At 41.6% G+C, this 22065-nt stretch overlaps 1 protein-coding gene and 1 pseudogene across 2 annotated transcripts; both read right to left on the minus strand.

Annotated features, from left to right (window-relative positions):
* Positions 1-683: 683 nt before the first annotated feature.
* Positions 684-12756, minus strand: LOC308616274 (uncharacterized protein). The gene is made up of 4 exons (XM_081232533.1): positions 12304-12756; positions 4819-4945; positions 4553-4613; positions 684-3881 (listed from the first exon to the last, which is right to left on the minus strand). Exons 1-4 carry the CDS (start codon positions 12304-12306, stop codon positions 2405-2407), a joined length of 1668 nt encoding a protein of 555 aa, XP_081088659.1. The 5' UTR covers positions 12307-12756; the 3' UTR covers positions 684-2404.
* Positions 12757-13383: 627 nt separating this feature from the next.
* LOC308616406 (ETS domain-containing protein Elk-4-like) lies at positions 13384-20869 on the minus strand (annotated as a pseudogene). The gene is made up of 3 exons: positions 20812-20869; positions 19628-19682; positions 13384-14705 (listed from the first exon to the last, which is right to left on the minus strand). The product of its transcript is annotated as an ETS domain-containing protein Elk-4-like (transcript).
* Between the last annotated feature and the right edge of the window lie 1196 nt (positions 20870-22065).

The following is a 22065-nucleotide window of genomic DNA, read 5'->3' on the forward strand; positions in this document are numbered from 1 at the left end:
CAGGCTTTCTCTAGTTGCGGCAAGCAGGGTTACTCTTCGTTGCGGTGTGCGGGCTTCTCTTGTTGCTGAGCAGGGCTCTAGGTGCGCGGGCTCAGTAGTTGTGGCTCATGGGCTCTAGAGCACAGGCTCAGTAGTTGTGGTGCACGGGCTTAGTTGCTCCATGGATGTGGGATCTTCCCAGACCAGGGCTTGAACCCGTGTCCCCTGAATTGGCAGGCGGATTTTTAACCACTTCCCCACCAGGGAAGCCCGCCTGTAATAATTCTTAATTGAATTCATTTTGCCCCAGTATTTGACTAGAGGTATGATCTTGTGGTCACTGGCAAGACGGCACTGAAAAAAACCCAAGATTAAACTTTTGCAGATGAGTAAGAAATTAGATCCATGACAAAACTATAACTAAAAATAAGAAAATGGCCTGAAGATAAAGTAGTTGACCTTCTATTCACAGGATAAAGCAGACTCATATTGTATAATGATTAAATGAAGAAAACTGCAAGTTTTTCTGAATATTTATAAAATGGGTACTTCAATATATTCTTTGAGGAAATAAAAAACAACATGTGTTAGCTAACAAAAGCATCAAAGAGTTGGTAAAATATTTGAAACGACTACAAAAACTGTTTTACAAAAAAATTCAGTTTTAATTATATAAAATAAAATAAAAAACATATTGAGGGGTTATATTCAGCTACAATTAACAGGAAAAACCCACCATCCTCCTGACGGAAGGTGCTTATTCTCACATGTAAACAATGGGTCAAGGAAGCCACTGTACAATGCAGCAGAGAAACAAACTCCCATGTCATTCTTTTTGGTGGCACCGTTGTAATTGCCGTGGTGACTCAGGAACACATACTCACAAGCACTATTAACAGCATAAAGTGTTTCCTACACAAATTAGACATTATGAAGATATAATCCAGAGAAGAGTGGAATCAGAGAATATTCCCAACCATAAAACACTGGAATACTTTGACCATGGACACAAGAGGCCTTACAGAAAAAATTCAAACTCTGATGCATCTTTGATGTGGAAGGTATGAAGACAGCAGGGGAAACTATACATCTATAAAAATGGAAATCAAACATTTGTTGGTGGTGTTAATGATACTCTTGACTATAAGGACACAGAGTCTGGAAAATAAGCTGGGAGATGGTGTCATTGAAGCTCCTAGTATCTGCCTCTCTCCCAGTGTGGGGATTCCAGTATCTGAAGAATATCTTCTTTGTACCTGCTTTTAAGTCACACACAGGTGAGCTATTGGTGAATGCTGATATGGAACCAAAAAGAGGATGGATTATGGAAAGTCTAGACCTTAATATTACTCACAGGCAAGATATCTCCAACTCTAGATTTTTTGTATTATCACAAGTCTCACAGTTTATTCACCAAATACTAGTCAGAAGGAAATACAAAGCATAATTTACATGAAACTATACTTTTTGCCATCCTTCCCATACATAAAATTTCTTCCAAGTGTTTAGTAGAATGGAAAATGGAAAAAGGCTCCTATACTCACCACCACCAAAAAGTATCTTTCTCAGTGAAAAGGGTACTATATATAATAGAGTATGAATATCCAGGAACTGCCACACAAAGCTACTAGGCATATCCCAACAAATACCAAACTGCCATTTTGCAATGGCTCATTAACTGAGAATGAATAGAACATTATAAAAATTTAAAACGAACTGCATATTAGAAATGTACTTGGGGACTTCCCTGGCAATCCAGTGGTTAAGACTCTGTGCTCCCACTGCAGGGGGTGCAGGTTTGATTACTGGTAAGGGGACTAAGATCCCACATGATGCATGGCACAGCACCCCCCCCAAAAAAAGAAAAAAGAAATACACTTAAGTTCACCCATGGATCCAACAGGGATAAAATGGAAAGAAAAATAATCATTACCTGATTAAAGGAAAAATCACTACCTTTAAATCTTATGTACTATTGTTCAAAGACAATGTACACAATTACCTCACATTAATATTCATTTCTAAAATTAGGAGAAATCCACCATTCAAGGATACACTTGAAGAAAGATCCTTACTAAACACAACATATTTATTAAACTTTTAAAACAACTCTTTCATATTGAAGATTTTCTGGAACATTAGGCATGGAGTACTTTCCATTAAGTTATCTCATGTTATTTACATTTATACTTCTTCATGGGAATTCTCATGCATGATGTTGGCCAGCTGAAGTTGTTGCCCAGGCTGTTTACAAATGCGGTTTTATCTAGGGAATCCTTTCATCCTTTTAAACTACTGAGATCAGAGAAGCCTTTCCCATTCTCCACACTTTATATGTTTTCTATGCAGTGTGCAGTTTCATGTGTCTTCAAATGATTGAGAGATAAATGAAGGCTTTCCCACATTCCCGACCTTGGTAGGTTTTCTATCCAGTGTGAATTCTTTCATGCACTTGAACATAAGTGGAACGGAAGGTTTTCCCACATATTTTACATTCATAGGGTTTTTCTCCAGTATGGGTTCTTTCATGAACCTTGAAACCTTTTTGAGAACTAAAACATTTACCACATTGTTTACATTGATAAGGTTTCTCTCCAGTGTGACTCCTTTCATGAGTTCGAAGAGAACTGTGGTATCTGTAGGCTTTCTCACAGTGTTTACATTGATACGGTTTCTCTCCTGTGTGAATTCTTTCATGTGTTTGAAGGCTTTCATGACAACTAAAGGCTTTTCCACATTGTTTACATACATAGGGTTTCTCTCCAGTGTGAGTTCTTCTGTGTACTCGTAAGGAACAGTAGTAACTAAAGGCTTTGCCACATTGTTTACATTGATACGGTTTCTCTCCAGTGTGAATCCTTTCATGTATTTTAAGAGAACTGGGATTAATGAATACTCTCTCACATTTTTTACATTTATAAGGTCCATCTCTAGTGTGTGTTATCATATGTTTTCGAAAGGTTTTTTGCCATGTGAAGGCTTTCCCACATTCTTTACACTTATAGGGCTTTTCTCCAGTGTGGATTCTTTCATGATTTCGAAGAGAACTGGCAGTACTCAGTACTTTAGAACATGTTTTACATACATACAGTGTCTCTCCTGTGTGATTTCTTTTGTGTATTTGGAAGGAACTGAAATAATTAAAGGCTTTACCACACTGCTTACATTCATAGGGTTTCTCTCCTCTGTGAATTCTTTCATGTATTTGAATAGTTTCAGGACTTTTAAAGGCTTTTCCACATTGTTTACATTGATAGGGTTTCTCTCCGTTGTGACTCCTTTCATGCATTCGAAGACAACTGGGATAAATGAATGCTTTCTCACATTTCTTACATTTATAAAATCCATCTCCAGTGTGTGTTACCATGTGTTGTCGAAAGCTTGTTTCCCACGTGAAGGCCTTCCCACATTCCTTACATTCATAGGGTTTTTTCCCAGTGTGATTACTTTCATGTATTTGGAAACGTTTTTGAGCACTGAATCTTTTACCACATTGCTTGCATTCATAGGGTTTCTCTCCACTGTGAATCCTTTTATGTGTTCGGAAGGATTTCTGATATGGAAATGCTTTTCCACATTGTTTACATTCATAGGGTTTCTCTCCAGTGTGACTCCTTTCATGCGTTCGAAGAGAACCAGGATAAATGAATGCCTTCCCACATTCTTTACATTTATATGGCTTTACACCATATTTTTGATACTCTCGCGTTTTGTGTTCAATGTGACATCTCATGTGTCTAGTAAGGGATGAATGATCCATGAAGACTGTTCCACATGCACTGCATTTCAATGGTTTTAATCCAGGAGTTTTCTTGTTCAGATTGAGAGTTGGAACAAGGCTGAAATTTTCTCCACATAAACTAATGTCTTTACTTTTACAGAATCTCTCTACCATAAAAGTTCTGTAATAAATGAGAATGTTATTAATGACTTCTTTATTAATCATTTTACATTTATTATATTTATTATGAATTATAGGAACTGGTTTTCTATCATGTGTGAACTGTTAGAAATTGAATATACTGAATGTTCTCAATGAGACTTCACACCTTCTATTAAAAAGTGATATTCAAGTATAGGTTTTATTACTAATGACTGCAAGTGAACTATTTTGCAAACACTAAATATTTATATCCCATTTAAGAAAATATTTTTGGGAAACATTTTCTAAGAATAACTCAATTTGGGGCTTCCCTGGTGGCGCAGTGGTTAAGAATCTGCCTCCCAATGCAGGCGACACAGGTTCAAGCGCTGGCCTGGGAAGATCCCACATGCCGTGGAGCAACTAAGCCCATGTACCACAACTACTGAAGACCATGAGCCTAGAGCCCGTGCTCTGCAACAGGAGAAGCCACCACAGTGAGAAGCCTGCACAGTGCAACCAAGAGCAGCCCCTGTTTGCTGCAACTAGAGAAAGCCTGCACATAGCAATGAAGACCCAACACAGCCAAAAAAAAAAAAAGAATAACTCAATTTGAAGGTGGGGTTATTTATTATGTTGCTTCTTTTAAATTTTTCATAATATTACTGCAATTCTCACGAGACAATGCTTTGTATTTTAAGTATGACTCACCTTAATTTTCTCCCCTGGTTTTTGTACTGATCTTCAATGTCATGATACTCCCATTTTGCTCCTGAAATGCAGACCCAGAAAAATGATCCCAAAGTACTATAAATTATAGAAAAATTATTAGATTCTAGGTCCAGGATGAGCTCTGACCATTTCTAGTTTCTTTATCAATGTCTTCCCTTTCCACGTTCCACATCTTGAAACAATATTGACAGGTAAGAAATATTTCTTCTCTAATTGACAAAGTTAGGGAATTTCTTCATTCTTACCGACTGCAGCCAGATTCCTTAAGGTTTCCTGCATCACATCTCTGTAGAGTTTCCTCTGTGAAGGACCCAATAAAGCCCACTCCTCCAGTGTGAAGTCCACAGCCACATCCTCTATGGTCACTGAGTCCTAAAATACCGAAAAAATGTGTACACCGAGATGTATGAGACTGACAGAACTAGACATCCACACTTCATTTATAGGAAGTTTACATTTGATTCTTTTATTTACAAAGTTATTCTATGACTTGATCATGAGAAACTTACTCTCCACACTTCCTCAATAATTTAGCAGCATCATGAAGAAATGAAAATTATTTACACATTATCACTTATATCACAATGGCAGAGCCCAGAGAATGCAGGGAAATGACAGAAATACTGTACAAATAAAACAAATATCATTTTAAGAACATCAGTTTCTTGTGAAAAAAATTATTTCATCTTCTTCCTATGATGCTCCATTTACAGCACTTCATAAGGCAGAGGATCAAAACTCATAAGGTTTCAATGAATAGAAACAGTGTCAAGAACTGGAAGCTTTTTCCTAGTCTCATCATCTAACATCAGAGTCCAGGTGCCTGGAGAAATCGAACTTTTAACAAATCCCAGCTGGCCACATTCTCCCAAAGTCCTCCAGGCCTTTAGAGAAATCAGATGCAGATGCCTGAATATATTCTTCTGGGAAACCATTGCCTTCTACTTGCCTTCTAACAATTATCAAAGACTCTATTTTTCCTTTCTCTCTATATATAATTTGATGCAGCTAGAAAATTTGAAACTTAGAGCTCACTCACGAGGAAGAAGCAATATTATATTAGACCACAAAATCCCTATACTCATGTGCCTCAGGGCTGCTTCCAGCCAAATTTTAGAACACACAGTGCAATTACATGCCAGAAAAACTCTTCTCATCACACCCTAACAGTATACCCTGGGCCTTACTGTCCTTAAGGAACAGTTTAAGAGCTACAGTTTGCAAGGGGGTTCACTGAGGTCCATAATAGTGTGATGGTGAATATTCCCATGATTAGAAAATATGTATAGGTTTCATCAGTGGTTTTCTCCAACACAACATAAAGTCTCCATTCTGCAGTTTCAGCTACAAGTGTTGGGCATGCAGCCACACTGGCTACTGCCAGGTGAAAATCTAGTTCTGGGATTTATGAATTTAGAAGCTGTGATTCTTAATCTCACAAGAAGAGAATGAAAAAGCTTGAAATAAACAAGTCCTCCCAGAGCCATAAGAGCACTGACTTCAAAGGGCAAACCAATGTCCTAAAACTGGATAAAAGAAAAGAAAGATGTTTTTAAAATATGACCCAAGTATTCAGTTCTTAACGCCTATACCCAAGAGTCTGTTTCACCAGAGTCTAACAAAAAGACCAAAAAGAACTAAAAGATACAACACAATATTTATGAAGCCTGGCATGACCTTCTTTAACACAAGACTTAAGATACATATGATGAAATTAACTAAAGGAAAAGAAAGAAAGAAATAGAACATGTAAGTAACAACTAAGGGTTTTCTAAAATTAATGATAGACAATACCTGTAGGTTCATGAAGCTCAGTGAACAGAAAACATGAAAACACAGAAATGGAGATTAAAGTATATCATATTCAAATTAGGGAAAAAATGAAGAGAACACATTGTAAGAAGCTAGAGAGAAACATGTAAAATGCAAAAGTAATAAACTCTTGGAAAATATCACAGAATGAAATCTAGGTCACCTTGGGTTTGGTAACAAATTATCAAATATAACAACAATCACAAGATTTATAAAAGGAAAAAAAAGTATAATTTCACTTCATTAAAATGAAAAATGCCTCTTTCAAGAAAGAGTGTAAAGAGAGTGAAAATCACAGAATAGGAGAAAATCCTTACAAAACACATACATGATAAATGACTGGTATTCAAAATATCTAAAGTATTATTGTCAAAGTAAGAAGACAAACCACCAATGAAAAATTGGCTGAATATCTAACAAACAGCTTCCCAAAGAAGACATACAGAAGGGAAACAGGAAATATGAAAACGTGCTCAACGTCAAATGTCAATGGGAAATTGCAAATGAAACAATGAGATATCACTACACACTTATTTAATGGCTAAAATGCAAAACATTCAGAACAACAAATATTGGTGAAAAGGTGAAGAAAATCCTCATGCATTGCTGGGGGAAATGGAATTGGTAGCCCTACAGTGGAAGACAGGAGCTTTCTTTCAAAACACTACATACTGAGTAAGATCCAGCAATCACACTCCTTGCTATCTGTCCAAATGACTTCAACTCTTATAGCTCTTATGTTCACACGAAACCCATACACAAATACCTATAGGGGCTTTATTCATAACTGGCATAAGTTAGAGGTAAGCAAGATATCCTTCAAGAGTCAAATACATAATGATCGGTATAGCCATACGATGAAATACTGTTCACTGATAAAAACAAATGAGGTAGAGCTATGAAAACACATGGAGGAAGCAAAAGTGTATTGCTAAGTGAAAGAACACAATCTGACAAAGCTATATACTACATGATTCCAAGTATATGACATTCTGGAAAAGACAAAAGCATGAGACAGGAAAATGATCTTTGGTTCTGGAGGATTTCGGGATTAGAGGAAGAGATGAATCAATCTGTGGAGCACAGAGGAAGTTTAGGAAAGTAAAATTACACTATATGTGCAGAAATGATTAATACATGTTATGATACATTTGCAAAATCCATACATTATGCAACACAAAAAGTCAACACTAATGTCACCTGCCCACTTTAATGCATCAGTATTGGTTCAGCAATTGTAACAAATGGACCAGTCATACAAGATTTAAAGAATAATGACTACTGTGTGGATGCCGAGGCATTATTTGGGAACTCTCTGTAATTTCTGATCAGCTTCCTAGTAAACCTAAAAAAAGCTGAAGTCTATTTAAAAAAAAGAGCACTGGGCTTCCCTGGTGGTGTAGTGGTTGACAGTCCGCCTGCCGGTGCAGGGGACATGGGTTTGTGCCCCGGTCCGGGAAGATCCCACATGCCGCGGAGCGGCTAGGCCTGTGAGCCATGGCCGCTGAGCCTGCACGTCCGGAGCCTGTGCTCCGCAACGGGAGAGGCCACAACAGTGAGAGGCCCGCGTACTGCAAAAAATAAATAAATAAATAAATAAAAGTAAATTAAAAAAAGAGCACTGACTCATTACAACTCATCCTGATGACTGCCTGATGTTTGGTTACGTGTGGCGACAGTTGGTTTTGTTTCTTCATCAAGGCTGTCTCAACTAAGGGATGAAGGGCAGCAACTCTCCACTGAGCTCCATCATGTTCCAGGGTGTACTGTCATCTTTAGTCTATTCACTCCCCAGAGCTGTGCATTCAGTGAATCCCAAGCAGCTACCCAGGGAACCAAGGTGTTGGAAAGGGTGGCTCCAACAGCACCAGAGCATCTTTCAAAGGACTGAAGAAAGAAATGTCGTCTCTCCAAGGGAGCATAAGCCCAACGGCCAAGGTTTGGCTCCATCATATCACATGTAGGTGTCAGTGGCCGAGCTGAGCTCCTGAGGTGCTGTTTCCAGTACCAAAGCCATAATAGGCACCTAAATGGAGTCCTCTGTTTTTAAGAGATCCCAGTATGGGGGATAATTGCAGCTTTAATGGCATATTAATGTGAGACCTAGGACAGTGCCTTGCATCAGAAGCCTATGGCCAACTTAAGGCCCTCCTCAGAGAGCCTCCCATCACTGCTCGCAGGGCTAGAGGCCTCCTCATGACACTGATTGCCTTATAGAGCTTAAGAAACCCGAGTTCAAGTTGGGTTTGAACAAATCCTTTTGCTGTGCCAAGCTGAGACGGTGAGTGTTGTCAACCGTAACAGAGAGGGTAAGGATCTTTGTTGCAACAGATGCAGGGGCAACAGCCTCAGAGTTACTTAAAAGTTTTGGTGAGCCTTCTGGAATCTCACCACTTACAGGCTGCCTTTCCCTGTCTCTTCTCTTTCACTTTTGCTGAAATAACTGCTCTTTTGAAAGTAGTGACTGTCTTTTGGGCTCACCTCATTCACAGGGTATAATCATCCTCCTACTCCCCCAGTCCTCCCCTCAACATTAATGTCTGGGCAAACCCAGCCTCAGTCACACCTTCACTCTAAACACAGATAGGTTCCAGCTCAGACATCAACCCAGGACCACTGGAAGGAGGGCTCCATTCTCATATTCCTGCTCCCAAAGTACAAAAAACTGACAGAAACTTTCAACTCAGTATCCTCCCTGTATACAGCCCAGGCTTGGTGGGGTTAGCAGTGCAACACAGGGCAGCACAGGGCACAGGAAAATCTCCCCAGCAAACAGCAGCTCACAGAGCAGGAGCCTCCACACTTTCTTATCAGCCTGTTGAAGTAAGAGGCACTAGGGGAAAGGTAGGGGGTGAGGCTTAACTTTCAGTAGTGAAACAACAAATATGTGGGTCCCAAATAATCATTACTAGAAAAAAAAACTTTAAGAAAAATAGGCATTTGCACTGGATTGTTTTATATAAAGAAACACTAAAAACACTAAAAAGATGATGAAGGCTTAATCAAAACTGGTTATCTGAGGGTGGCTGGCGTTAAGAGCAGAGGAATGGGGCAAAATGTGGGCAGGGAGTCTTCTTAATTTCTTCCCTTAGGAATTTAATTTTAACCATTCTATATAGAAAACCACTGCAAGATTTGATCCTTTAAACAGTAATGGATATAAAAGTGTAAACCACAAAAAAATGAAAACTCCCTTTCTAACCAAAGGCACACAGCATATTATACGTTTTCTCTCCATTATAGTAAACGTTGGAGATATTTTCAGAAATAAGTGGCATATTACACTGTATTTTAGGTTTGCAATTAAGTCTTAAATGGACTAGGAATTTGAAAGATTGACATAAACTTTGAGGCGTTTTCCTCATATCAACTGAAATAGAATTTGTTTCTCCTTTTCCCCCACATCCATTAAAATAGAAATTCATTTGCTTTAGGAATACTAGAGGCCTTTTAATTGTTAAAGTTCTCTGGGACAGGCACTTACAAACACTGACCTAAAAATGGAAAAGCACCTGAGAACTTAAATGCACCCATTTCACGTCTTGAGGTTCTCTTGTCTAAATGAAACAAAAATTCTACTTGACTTCACAATTTTCTTGCCTTAGATGGTATTTGTTAATCAACATAGATTTTAAAAGCCCCGTGTTAATGGAAACTAGAATCAAAGGGTTGTAATCTTGAATGGATAAAGGAATCCAAGAAACACAAATATTGGAATCAAAACATATAAGCAGACTGTGTCCGTACAATTCGGAAACCCATATTCAGAAAGTTGAACATCTTTACAGACTTGAGAGTCTAGATACGTCCCTTTGAGATAAAACTCCTGTAAATGGTCAGTCCCCCAATGAGGGCAGGGACACCTGGGCAGCCACAGGAATAAACTCTGGGAGCTCCACAAACCCTCCCCAGTCCTGTGGGCAAGGAAGCTCTCCCTACCCCAGGCTTCCATTATCACAAGTCAGGAAACTCCAAGCCTGATTCAGGTTAAGGTTCTGATCCAAATGGACTCCCATATTCATAAACCCTTTGTCCACAGGACAGAACACCTCATCCTCACAGACTTCTCAATGGGCACAAATTACACTCTGAGTGCACCTATTATCATGGAGGGACCACTCAAATATAACATGTAAAATGCCGAGGCTAAAGGAAATCACAAGTACCACCCTGAAAGGGCAACTTCCCTACACCCTTGTGAACTTGCACCCCCAGATTTCAGGGCTCTGCAGCTTCTCACAGTATAAGGACTACCACTGGTGGGTGTGAGCAGGTAGGATTGGGCAGGGGGAGGATGTCCAGGAGGATCCACTTCCCTGTGCAGGCTCAAAGGGGGCCTTAGTTTGAAGATACTGACTTCAGGCTCTGCCCCCCACTACAGGCGCTCTCGACCACCACTGATATTTTATGTGAGATACCCAGCAAAGCAAATATATAAAATCAGAAAATTGATTAGTGATTTCCTAGGCCTCGGGATGATAAAGGAGAGTTACTGCTAATGGACATGAGGTTCATTTTGGGAGTGATGGAAATGTCTTAAAATTAGTGTGGTGATAGTAGAATAAGTCTTTAAATACGGTAAGCACCAGTGATCATTTAAATACACAAACCCTGTCTGGACAATTCAACAAAATCACTCAAACGCAGTGTGTATGTGGAAATGAGAGAAGAAAATTCTCAGCCACTTTTATTAATTCACCCAGAAAACCCCAAGTATCTTTTCCTTTCAGGAAAAATATGTCAGTCATTTATTATTTTCAAGGCAAGTTTAATTAGTACGTAAGTAATCACATTTGAATACTTTTTGTCTCCAAGTCTAAATTCTGGCATTTCATTTGAAATCAACCAACAGTAAAGCAGAGTCCAAAAGAACTCACCTTACTCAGGGAATTAAAAAAGTGAAACAAAAATTCTTAACAACTGGAATGTAATACAGAAAAAATTTTTCCCTCTGGAATTCAACTCTCTTTGGAAATATTTTACATGGTCTTTCAAGCTCTATTAATTAAATACATTTTACATTATTGAAAAGAAAAACTTAAATAAGTGAATAAATCTTTTGAAGGGGACTAACCCAGGGACGGGCAGTAGTCACAGCACAGATCGTCCAGAAAAGTTTCATAAAAAACCTCGACAAAAGGAGTTCCCATAGGATGTCTCTTCCCAGAAAAAAAATGGGGAGGAGAAAGAATTTCATACACCTACTTGCAAGTAGTTATTCTTGGCTTTCCGCTCCTGTAAAATATACACAGACCGCCCCCCTCCCGAATGCAATCCACGACTCTGCGCAAATAGTAAAAACAATTAAAATATTGGGTTTGTATGAAATGGACCACGGAAGATGAACAGTTGACAGACGATGTGAATCGGAGAGGGGAAACTGACGTTGGGAAGACGGGGAATAACATGGAAATGTAATGATTTACTACAAGCCCTACAAAGAGCTACTCTGCTGGGCCGGAGTCTTTGACTTGAGACTTTGCTTCCCAAACATTCGGAGGACTCAGAGGAAAACGGGTGCCCCCTGGGCAGCAAGGAGGGGCTGGGACCTGTCAGGGAACAGGTAATCCCAGGACCGAATCCTGGAGAACGAGTCCCGATTGTCACCTGAAGACGGCGTCCGAGTTCACCGCACAATTCGGGAGAGAAGAGGGGCTGCGGGCGCAGAGCCGCGCGGAGAGGCGCCGGGGCGGAAGTTCCCGCACGAAGTGACGGAAGAGGACGCCAGGGCTCCCGGCTGCCGGGCCAATCCTCACGCTGCGAGCCTGAGGGGACAGAGGTACGAGCGGCGCCGCAGACCCCGCGTATCCGTAGACTCGGGCGTGGAGCGCTAGGAGGCCGTGTCAAAAAGATGGCCGGCTTCGGCCGGTTTCGACCAGTCCCTCCGCGGCGGCCGCAGCCTGGGGCACCACACTCACCATTTCGAGGTTTCCTGAGTCTGAGTCCTTCCTAACGACTCCAAAGACCCGTGCAGATACGTGACACGGACGGATCTCCAGGGGTAGTGAACCGCACACAGCCAGCGGCTTTAGGCTTTAGGAGAAAGAAAGGACGTCCACGCCGGTGCAGAGCATCGCCCCACCCACCTGCCTCAGCGCCCTCCCGCTTGGACAGATTTCCAATACCCCGCCCTCTCGTGCCTGAGTGACAACCTGCGAGAGGAAGCCTGACTCAGCAGAATCACTTAGCGCCGCTGGGATTGAATCTGTCCCCGCCTGGCACTTAAGGTTTGTAACAGAACTTTTCCCTGGCCTGGGATTGCCTGGCATGGAACTGTGCTTCTTGTTAAGAAAGGCAGACACTTAGATGTGAACTCACCGTTTGTAATGACGAGGCTGGCTCCAGTTTCATCTTTGCGCCTTGACAGCGCTGAGCCTTCCACCCATCCCTCCCCATCCCCACTCCTTAGGTACTTAAGCTAAAGAATCCCAGAGCACTTGGCTTTGGTAGGAGGTCTGAATCACTCAGTCCTAGCTGGGTGCCAGGACAAATCTCAGTCAAACCACAGGCTGTGAGATGTGTGCATTAACTTCTCAGCTGTACATTTTACACTAGAAGGAAATTTATTTTAGATTAGTGTTCCCTGTGTGCCTATAAAACTTTGAAATGTCAACAGCTATAATATATATATGGCAATTGTATTCCCATTTTCACTGATAGAAGAAAAACAGTAAGTTGTACTTAACATTGGAGTGTACCTGGAAACTCTTCCTGCCCGCCATCCCTAGCTCTACAGAGGGATAACTAATAAAACTGCATTTAAAGATGACAATATGATGATCTGATACACTTATACTGTATAGCATAATTGAAATTTAGGAAGAGAGTGAATCTATTTTTCTGAGGGACTCCTAAATAAGCATTTTAATGAGGAATGGCAGAAATCACAATAGACTATTATCATTGTGGGAGTATCAATTGCGCACCTTAAAAGTATTCTTGTTCGATGTCTGTCTGTTTCTTTATTCCTTGGTTCTCTCATTCCACAAGTGCATAGGTTATTTTTTCTGTAGATCTGGGGAAAATGGGCCAGGGGTGGAAGGTCCATCCAGGCTAGACAGTGAACAGCCCATGACTGTTCAGCACAGAAGGAAACTTGAAAAGTGTTTTAACACCTTGAAGTCCGGCTGGACTTAGGGGAGCAACAGGGCTGAGAATACTCCAAAAGTAGATACTGGAGAGCAAGGGACTCCAAGACAGTAAGATGGGTGTCTGTGAAAATAGTGCTGGCCTAAGAGAAGCTCTAGGGAGAGATGGGCTCTTATTATCGGTGGGCTTGGATCACTACTTGTGATCATGAGGGTTGGTGCCAGCTCTAACCCTTTGGGTTTCTTGGACCTTGATGAATTATTTTATCCTTTTCTGGCAAAGCTGAATCCTGGTCTTTAGCCTCCAGTGACAAGTTCTCTGGAAGTTCCACTGGCTGAGAAGCCACTAATTCCATGTCTGCATCCATGTCTGGGTCCATGTCTGGGTTGGAACTCAGCGGTAGTGAAGGTGTTCTAGGAGGTTCCTGAAAAGGGCAAATGGATGAAACAGGAGGTGTAGTGGTAAAAGCGGCAGTTGCACTGGATGCAGAAGTTGGTGTTTCTAGGGAAGGCAATTTGGGGGAATATAAACTCTCCAACGCTTGGATAGTTTCCTTGGAAGATGGAGAAATACTGGGGTCAGTTGAATTGGCGGCAGCAAGAGTTTCTGCTGGTGGCTTTTTGGAAGGTGTTACAAATTTGATAACAGAGGGAATTTTTTTCTCTGCAAATTTCTTAGCTGGATCCTCAACCTTAGAGATTTGAAAAGCTTCCTATTGGAGGAGTTCAAAGACTGAGGGTAAATGAAGAATATAAGCCAAAGTGTCTGTAGTCACTGCAGCTAGGGATCTTGGCACCAGGCTGCGGTGGCTTCTTTTTCCCTCCATTTTCCTCATCTTTGGATCTCTCGCTGCTGACTTCACTGATGCGTAAAGCTTCAGTCTCCCTCAAGCCTGCCCACTAGCATAGGAACCGTGTTCAAAATCTCTGGGTGTGAGACAAACTTGTACACAAACTTCTGACCCCTCACGTTTTCAATGATATTCTTCATATAATAGTATCTGAGGGATCAGCTGTGTTTGTCATAATTCATATTAGGCTTGTTGTTTTGAATCCCTCAGAGACGAGCCACCTCTTCTGCCTGCAAATGCTTGAACTCCCCGTCACTACAGGTCCAGCAGATCATGTGACCATTCTGAGGCTCCTTTAGGAGCTGAAGGAGGAACTGCCACAGGGTGATGGCATTGTTAAGAGCAATGAACGAGGCCACTTGCGGGGCTGCCTTAGGGTCTCTGCCTCAAACATGATGCTGCTCTCCACCGGCCACCTCCTAACATTGAGAACTCAAGGACAGTGAGGCAGCCACTGACACCCCCGCGGTGGAGCCAGATATAAGACTTTAATTTATTTAAGAAAATCCTCTTAAATAACATTAAACACACAAAAAAACAGCATCACAAATATTTGTAGGCCAAATCAGTTGGAAGTCTCAATCTCAGTTAACAATGTCAATACTCAAGCCCACATCATATATACATGTATAATTTGTAATGGTTACAAAACTGAAGATGAACCATATCCATATTTTATCTTTATGGTGAATCTTTACTGATAATCAAGGAAAGCAGGACTTTCTATATTGCTACCCTCTATTTACTTACACAAGAAAGCAGGTCCTGAAACAGTGTTTAAGGTGTATTATGTGGTGGAAATACAAGTGATCAATAGTGACATCTTCATTTACTGAGGCAGACTTTGATATAAGAAGAGGGATGTGATAGGACCATAAAACGTAGAGGTGGAGATATCCTCCCTGAAGGTTAAATCAGGAACTAGGTATTCCAGAATTCATCCGCTTTATGGTTCCATGGTAGAATTCACCAATAGCCTCTCTTGCATGAGATTTGGAAAGCTGATGTGAAGAAGGCATTAGTCAGATTTTTGAGCCATCATACAGATAGAGACAGATATATTGGAGTCAAGGACACCATCTTCCAGCTCATTTTTCAGATTCTTTGCTTTCCTAATTAAGAGTATTCTCAAACCCACCAATGATTTATTTAACTGCCATTTTCATAGAGGTGTAGCTTTCCACTGATGTCTTTATAAGATCCATATGAACAATCCATTGGGATTTAGATTTTTCTGTAAGGCCTTTTATGTCCAACAGGAAACTATTCAGACTTTACTGCTTGGGAATATTCTCTGATTCTCTTCTACTTTATATTCACATAAGTCTTAATTGCCTAGGAAACACCTTATTCTGTCAATAGTGCTAATGAGCATGTTTTCTTTTTTAAAAAATTTATTTATTTAATTTATTTATTTTTGGCTGCGTTGGGTCTTCATTGATGTGCGTGGGCTTTCTCTAGTTGAAGCCAGCGGGGACTACTCTTGGTTGTGGGCTTCTTGTTGCTGTGGCTTCTCTTGTTGCTAGGCACGCGGGCTTCAGTAGTTCTGGTGGGTGGGCTCTAGAGCACAGGCTCAGTAGTTGTGGCACATGGGCTTAGTTGCTCTGCAGCATGTGGGATCTTCCCAGACCAGGGCTCGAACCCATGGCCCCTGCATTGGCAGGAAGATTCTTAACCACTGCGCCACCAGGCAAGTCCCTAAAGCTAATTTTTTTTTTTTTTTTTTGCGGTACGCGGGCCTCTCACTGTTGTGGCCTCTCCCGTTGCGGAGCACAGGCTCCGGACACGCAGGCTCAGCGGCCATGGTGTGCCATGCTCAGCTTCCCTGGTGGCGCAGTGGTTGAGAGTCCGCCTGCCGATGCAGGGGACATGGGTTCTTGCCCCAGTCCGGGAGGATCCCACATGCCGCGGAGCGGCTGGGCCCGTGAGCCATGGCCGCTGAGCCTGCGCGTCCGGAGCCTGTGCTCTGCAACGGGAGAGGCCACAACAGTAAGAGGCCCGTGTAACGCAAAAAAAAAAAAAAAAAAAAAAAATGTGTTTTAAGTTTTGGTTCTCGAAAAGTTTTCCAAAATCATGAAAGAAATCACACTGGACTCTACTCAATACTCTGTAATGACCTATATGGGAAAAGAATCTAAAAAAGAGTGGATATATATATATATATATATATATATATATATATATATATATATATATATATATATATATATATGTATGTATAACTGATTCACTTTGCTGTACAGCAGAAACTAACACAACATTGTAAATCAACTATACTCCAGTAAAAATTAAAAAAAAAAAAAGAAATCACCCTGGACAAAAACCCTATGAATGTTAGGAACATGGGAAAGCATTGTGTCTTACCAGTTCTCTTCAAAAACATGAAAGAATTCACATTGGACAGAAACCCTATCAATGTCAGGAATGTGGGAAAGCTTTCATTTCTCTGTCAAGAATTTGAAAGCACATGAGACGGCACAGTGGAGAGAAACCATATAAATGTGAAGAAGGTGGGAAAGCAAAGGTGTGAAAAGATTCACTAGGTAAAACCTCTTGTTTGTAAACAGCTTGGGAAACACTTCAATTGGCCCACATCTTTAGATGTGAAAACTCCCATGAAGAAGTATAAATGTAAGTAACATGAAATAACTTGATGGAACGTAATCCATGCCTAATGTTTCAGAAAACCTTCAGTATGAAAGTTGTTTTTATTTTATTTTGTTTTGTTTTATTTATTTATCTATTTGGTTGCACCGGGTCTTAGTTGCGGCAGGCAGGCTCCTTAGTTGCAGCTCGCGGGCTCCTTAGTTGGTCCCTAGTGTGGCTCGCCAGGTTCTTAGTTGCAGCATGTGGGCTCCTTAGTTGCAGCTCCAGGGCTTCTTAGTTGCAGCTTGCCAGCTCCTTAGTTGCAGCATGCAGGCTCCTTAGTTGAAGCATGCATGTGGGATCTAGTTCCCTGACCGGGGCTCGAACCCAGGCTGCCTGCATTGGGAGCGCTGAGTCTTATACACTGCACCACCAGGGAAGTCCCAAGAGTTGTTTTAAAAGTTTATAAATATGTTGTTTTTACTAAGGATCTTTCTTCAGGTGTATCCTTGGATGGTGGGTTTCTACTAATTTGAGAAATGAATATTAATGTGAGTTAATACTGTAAGTTGTGTTTCAACAATGGTACATAATGTTTAAAGGTAGTGATTTTTTTCTTTAATCAGATCATGACATTTTCTGTTTCCATTTTGAAGCTTTTTGGATCCATGGGTAAATAAAAGTGTATTTCTAATATGCAGTTAGGCTTAAATTTTTATAATGTGCTGTTCATTCTCTGTTAAAGAGCCATTGAAAATAGCAGTTTGGTGTTTGCTGGGATTTTCCTACTGGTCTTGGGTGACAGTTTCTGGATATCCCTAATCTACTATATATAGTACCTTTTTGACTGAGAAAGATCTTTTTCTGGGGGTGGTGGGTACAGGAGCCTTATTCAGTTCTCCATTCTGTTAAACATTTGGAATAAATTTTAATGTATGGCAAGGTTGTCAAGGAGTACAATTTTATGTAAATTATGTTTTTCCTGTTTGCTTTTTCTTTCCTTCTGCTTGGTATTTGGTGAACAGAATGTGAATTAAGAAGAGAGATTTGTGATAGGACAAAAAATCTAGAGTTGGAGATATCTTGCCTGTGAGTAATGTTAGGGCCTAGGTTTTCCAGAATCCATCCCCTTTGTGGTTCTATGTTAGAATTCACCAACAGCTCACTTGTGCATGATTTAAAAGCAGATGCAAAGAAGACAATTTTCAGATTTGGGAGCTACCACACTGGGAGAGAGACAGACACATAGGAGGTTTGAGGACACCATCTTCCAGCATATTTTCCAGATTCTGTGCCCTTGTAGTTAATAGTAGCCTCAACACCACCAAATGTTTGGTTTCTAATTTCTTATAAATGCAGTTTTCCCCTGATGTCACCACAAATTCCAGATCAAAATCTGTCAGTTTGAATTTTTCTATAAGGCCTCCTGTGTCCACTTGGAAAGTAATTCATGTTTCATGGTTGGGAGTACTATCTGATTACCATGTTGTGTAGATTATACCTTTATAATGTCTAATTTGTATAGAAACACCTTATGTTCTTAATAGTGCTGGTGAGTATGTTTTCCTGATTCACCATGACATTCAGAATGGTGCAGCCAAAAACAAGAACATGGGAGTTTGCTTGGGGTATTTTTTTTAAGTCTATTTTATTTATTTTTTGGTTGTGCTGCGAGGCTTGCAAGATCTTAGTACCCCAACCAGGGATGGACCCGGGCCCTTGGCAGTGAGAGCTCGGAGTCCTAACCACTGGGCCGCCAGGGAATTCCCTCTCTGCTGCATTGTGAAGAGGTTGCCTCGACCCATTGTTTCACCTTGACCTATTGGCCTTCTGTCAGGAAGGACATCCTCATTTGTGTAAATCAGCATCATTTCCTTCCATCGTCATGCATAGATTATTTCCAGCTCTCAAGCCTACTCTGTGCCTGTTTACATGGAAACATCTTTAGAAATCCATGCATATCCCACTCTGGAAAATTTCCTGAGGCAACACCAGTGACTGTGAGTTGAGAGGGCAGTAGAAGCAGTTGGCAGAACCTATGTTATGGGCACATTCCATCGGCCACAGTAATCCCGGCTGTCTCATATTTGTAAAATATGTTTGCTTGCTTGTTCACACAGCACTTCAATTTTTACCGAGTTTCAATGGGGAATCATACGCTCTGGAATTTGTCTGAGTAACAGTTACTCCATTATCGTCTCCCTCCCCACACCTGTTTACCATAAAGGCTTTAGCAGCCTCTGTTTATGCATCCAGGTGTCTCTAAACCACCCATGGTGGACACAAGTTATCCAAGGCATTCTTGTACCAGAAACTAGTCTCCTCAGCTGTTACTGCACACAATTAGAGCAGCTCTGCTGGCAGCTGACAGAGTTGTTCTGTAAATGGAGGCCCTCCCGTGGCCAGAGTTGAGCCTCCACAGCCAATTTCCCATTTTGCCTTGGGTCATGAATGTAGGACCCCTCAGTTTTGCTAACCAGAGTCTTCCTCATTAAAAAGGCATTGGTACTTGCAGCCGAAAGCAAAAACTGGCCCCTCTGTCACATCCCACTTGCTGAAGGAACTGTGTCCACCGCCGCCCCCCCCCCCGAGTTGATGCCTTTTGTTCTGGAGTAGGTCACTTCTTTCTGGACACATGGCCACTTGAGGAGTCACTTGGGATCCCAGGAGAGACCAGGGAGTCCACATACTTTATATACAGTGTGCTGCCACCACACCTGATGGGGTCCACTGCAGAGATGCTGTGTTCTGTCCCTAAATCAGACAGGCCATCTGAGATGAGAGATTGGACCCAAGCATTAGATGGATTAGTCAAACTCCAGGCAGTCGTGCTAGCAATAGAGAATTACCTGGCCAAGAATGGAACTCATCTGCACATTGTTACAGACCCTTTGGCCACTGCCAATGATCTAGGTGTACCAATCATAGCTCCTTATCCAAGGTTGCCCCCTTTGGCATTAAGAACTCTGAGAGTAACTTGCCTCACAATATCCAAGTCCAAATCAATGCGAGTCCTTACTCTGCGCATATATTAAACCTCAGTCTGCAGAGGCTCAGTGTTCAGAGCAATAAATTGACTTCTGGGCACACTCTCACCTGGGATCTGATGGTATTAACCTTAGCCCTGTGAGCCCCCGCAATCCGTAACCACTTAGAGGCCTCTAACCTCAATGTTAGGCAATATTCATGGGACATCCCTTCTCTGCCATGGCTGCCTTAGTGACTGATGTGAACAAACACCACTGGTAATAAGCTCAACAGACATAGCTTCCCGACCAAGGAAGGGGTCCCTACAGCTGATGGCAAACAGACTTTATAGGGCCCTTCACCCCCTCTACTGGCTACTTGCTATGCTGACCTTGGTAGATACTCACATACAAAAATTACTTATCCTATCACACATAACCCTTTTGAAACCAAAATGCAATCACTCACCAACATACTGTAAAAATTACTGATATCCACTCAATTCTGAACAACCAGGCTCTTGAAAAAGGCATTCAGTGGCAGTCTTAGGACCCCAATCTACAACCCTTATAGGATGTCCTGACGGCTTACTTAAAGCTTGCTTTCTTCTATACATAGGTCTCCCTGCTGTTCAGGGCATTATTCAGATTTAATCCACAGTCTTTGGGGCCAGTTACTTTGTTCTGATCATCAGGCTTACTGTTATCTTACGGGTAGAGCCTTTCTATACTAGACATTTCTGTCAGACTGGTCACTCCTGCAGGTCTTTGGTTTATTGTCATAGTACATCCTGGCCACCACATGTATATCCCACTCCCGGTTCTTCCTCCTAACATCATCCATAGACTGGGTAACCTACATGTCAGTATTTCATTTTGGGCACCCTCCTTCAAACCCCTCTGGCCCATCCAACACAAATGTCCTCTTTTCTTACAGTTTACAATCACAGACTCATCGTCGTTGGAGCCCCTGGCACTGACCTGGGCACGCATGATGTCATTCAACAAACATATCGTTAATGCCAATCAAGAAATGTCAAAAACCTTCAAAATACATGTAGTAGTCAGCTAATGCCTCAGGTGTTTTCCATGAAGGACAACTCTCTAGTGGACATGGTAGCTGATGACCACTTGGCTTTGCACTATTTATGAGCCAGGGAGGGAGAGTTCTGTTCCCCAGGAGGGCTGCTTGCTGCATGTGGGTGGAATACACTGGCAAGGTGCCACCAGTAACACAAATGAGACAGCAAATTAAAATAAACAACAACAACATTATTGAAATATTTGAACAGAATTCCAGAACCATACTGACACACTTTCCTGGATCCCTCAAAATACCCGGGGATGACAGGATTCCAATGTTGTTTTGAAGCTTCATCATCTTAATTATGGTGCTTGTGTCACATGGCTTTTCAATTAATATTCAAATTCATTTCAACGAGATGTGGCAGCATTCAGTCTGTAAACTTAAGGAGTGAAAGAACTGACCTCATTTTTGATATTTGACTCTTAAGGCTTTGGGTATCTGCTCACCTGTCTGGCCTACAGTGCATAACTAAGTTAGGAAGGGTGACACCTGCTCCTTTTCTTTTTGTGTCAGCAGGTGGGAGGGTCAAAACTTGAAAACCTGCAGCCTCCACTTCTACACACATTAAATAGCCAAGCCATTCTTTACACAAGGCACCTGAACTAGCTTACCCTTGCCCGACTCTCCTTAGAAAGTACCCCTGAGTAATAAGCATCTTTCTATTTATAAATTTTATTTATTTATTTTTGGCTGCATTGGGTCTTCATTGCGGCACACAGGCTTTCTCTAGTTGCAGCAAATGGGGGCTACTCTTCTTTGAGGTGAGCGGGCTTCTCCTTGCAGTGGCTTCTCTTGTTGCGGAGCATGGGCTCTAGGTGTGCGGGCTTCAGTAGTTGTGGCATGCGGGCTCAGTAGTTGTGGCTCGCGGGCTCTAGAGCGCAGTCTCAGTTGTTGTAGCACATGGGCTTAGTTACTCCGTGGCATGTGGGATCTTCCTGGACCAGGGCTTGAACCCGTGTCCCCTGCATTGGCAGGTGGATTCTTAACCACTGCACCACCAGGGAAGTCCAACATCTTTCTTTTGATGCACTTGAGAACATCAGTGTTGACATCTGATCCCATTTTGGGTAAGGTGTTAATCCTGCCCCTAAAAGGGCAATGA

This window comes from Mesoplodon bidens (genome assembly GCF_964165515.1).
Source record: "Mesoplodon bidens genome assembly, chromosome: 4".
Classification (NCBI taxonomy): Eukaryota; Metazoa; Chordata; class Mammalia; order Artiodactyla; family Ziphiidae; genus Mesoplodon; species Mesoplodon bidens.

Excerpts from the sequence above, each read along its gene's own strand:
- LOC308616274 (XM_081232533.1), bottom strand. Across the intron at positions 4,614-4,818 it reads AAGGAATCTGGCTGCAGTCG|GAGCAAAATGGGAGTATCAT; the intron begins GTAAGAATGAAG and ends TCTGCATTTCAG. Across the intron at positions 3,882-4,552 it reads AACCAGGGGAGAAAATTAAG|AACTTTTATGGTAGAGAGAT; the intron begins GTGAGTCATACT and ends CATTTATTACAG.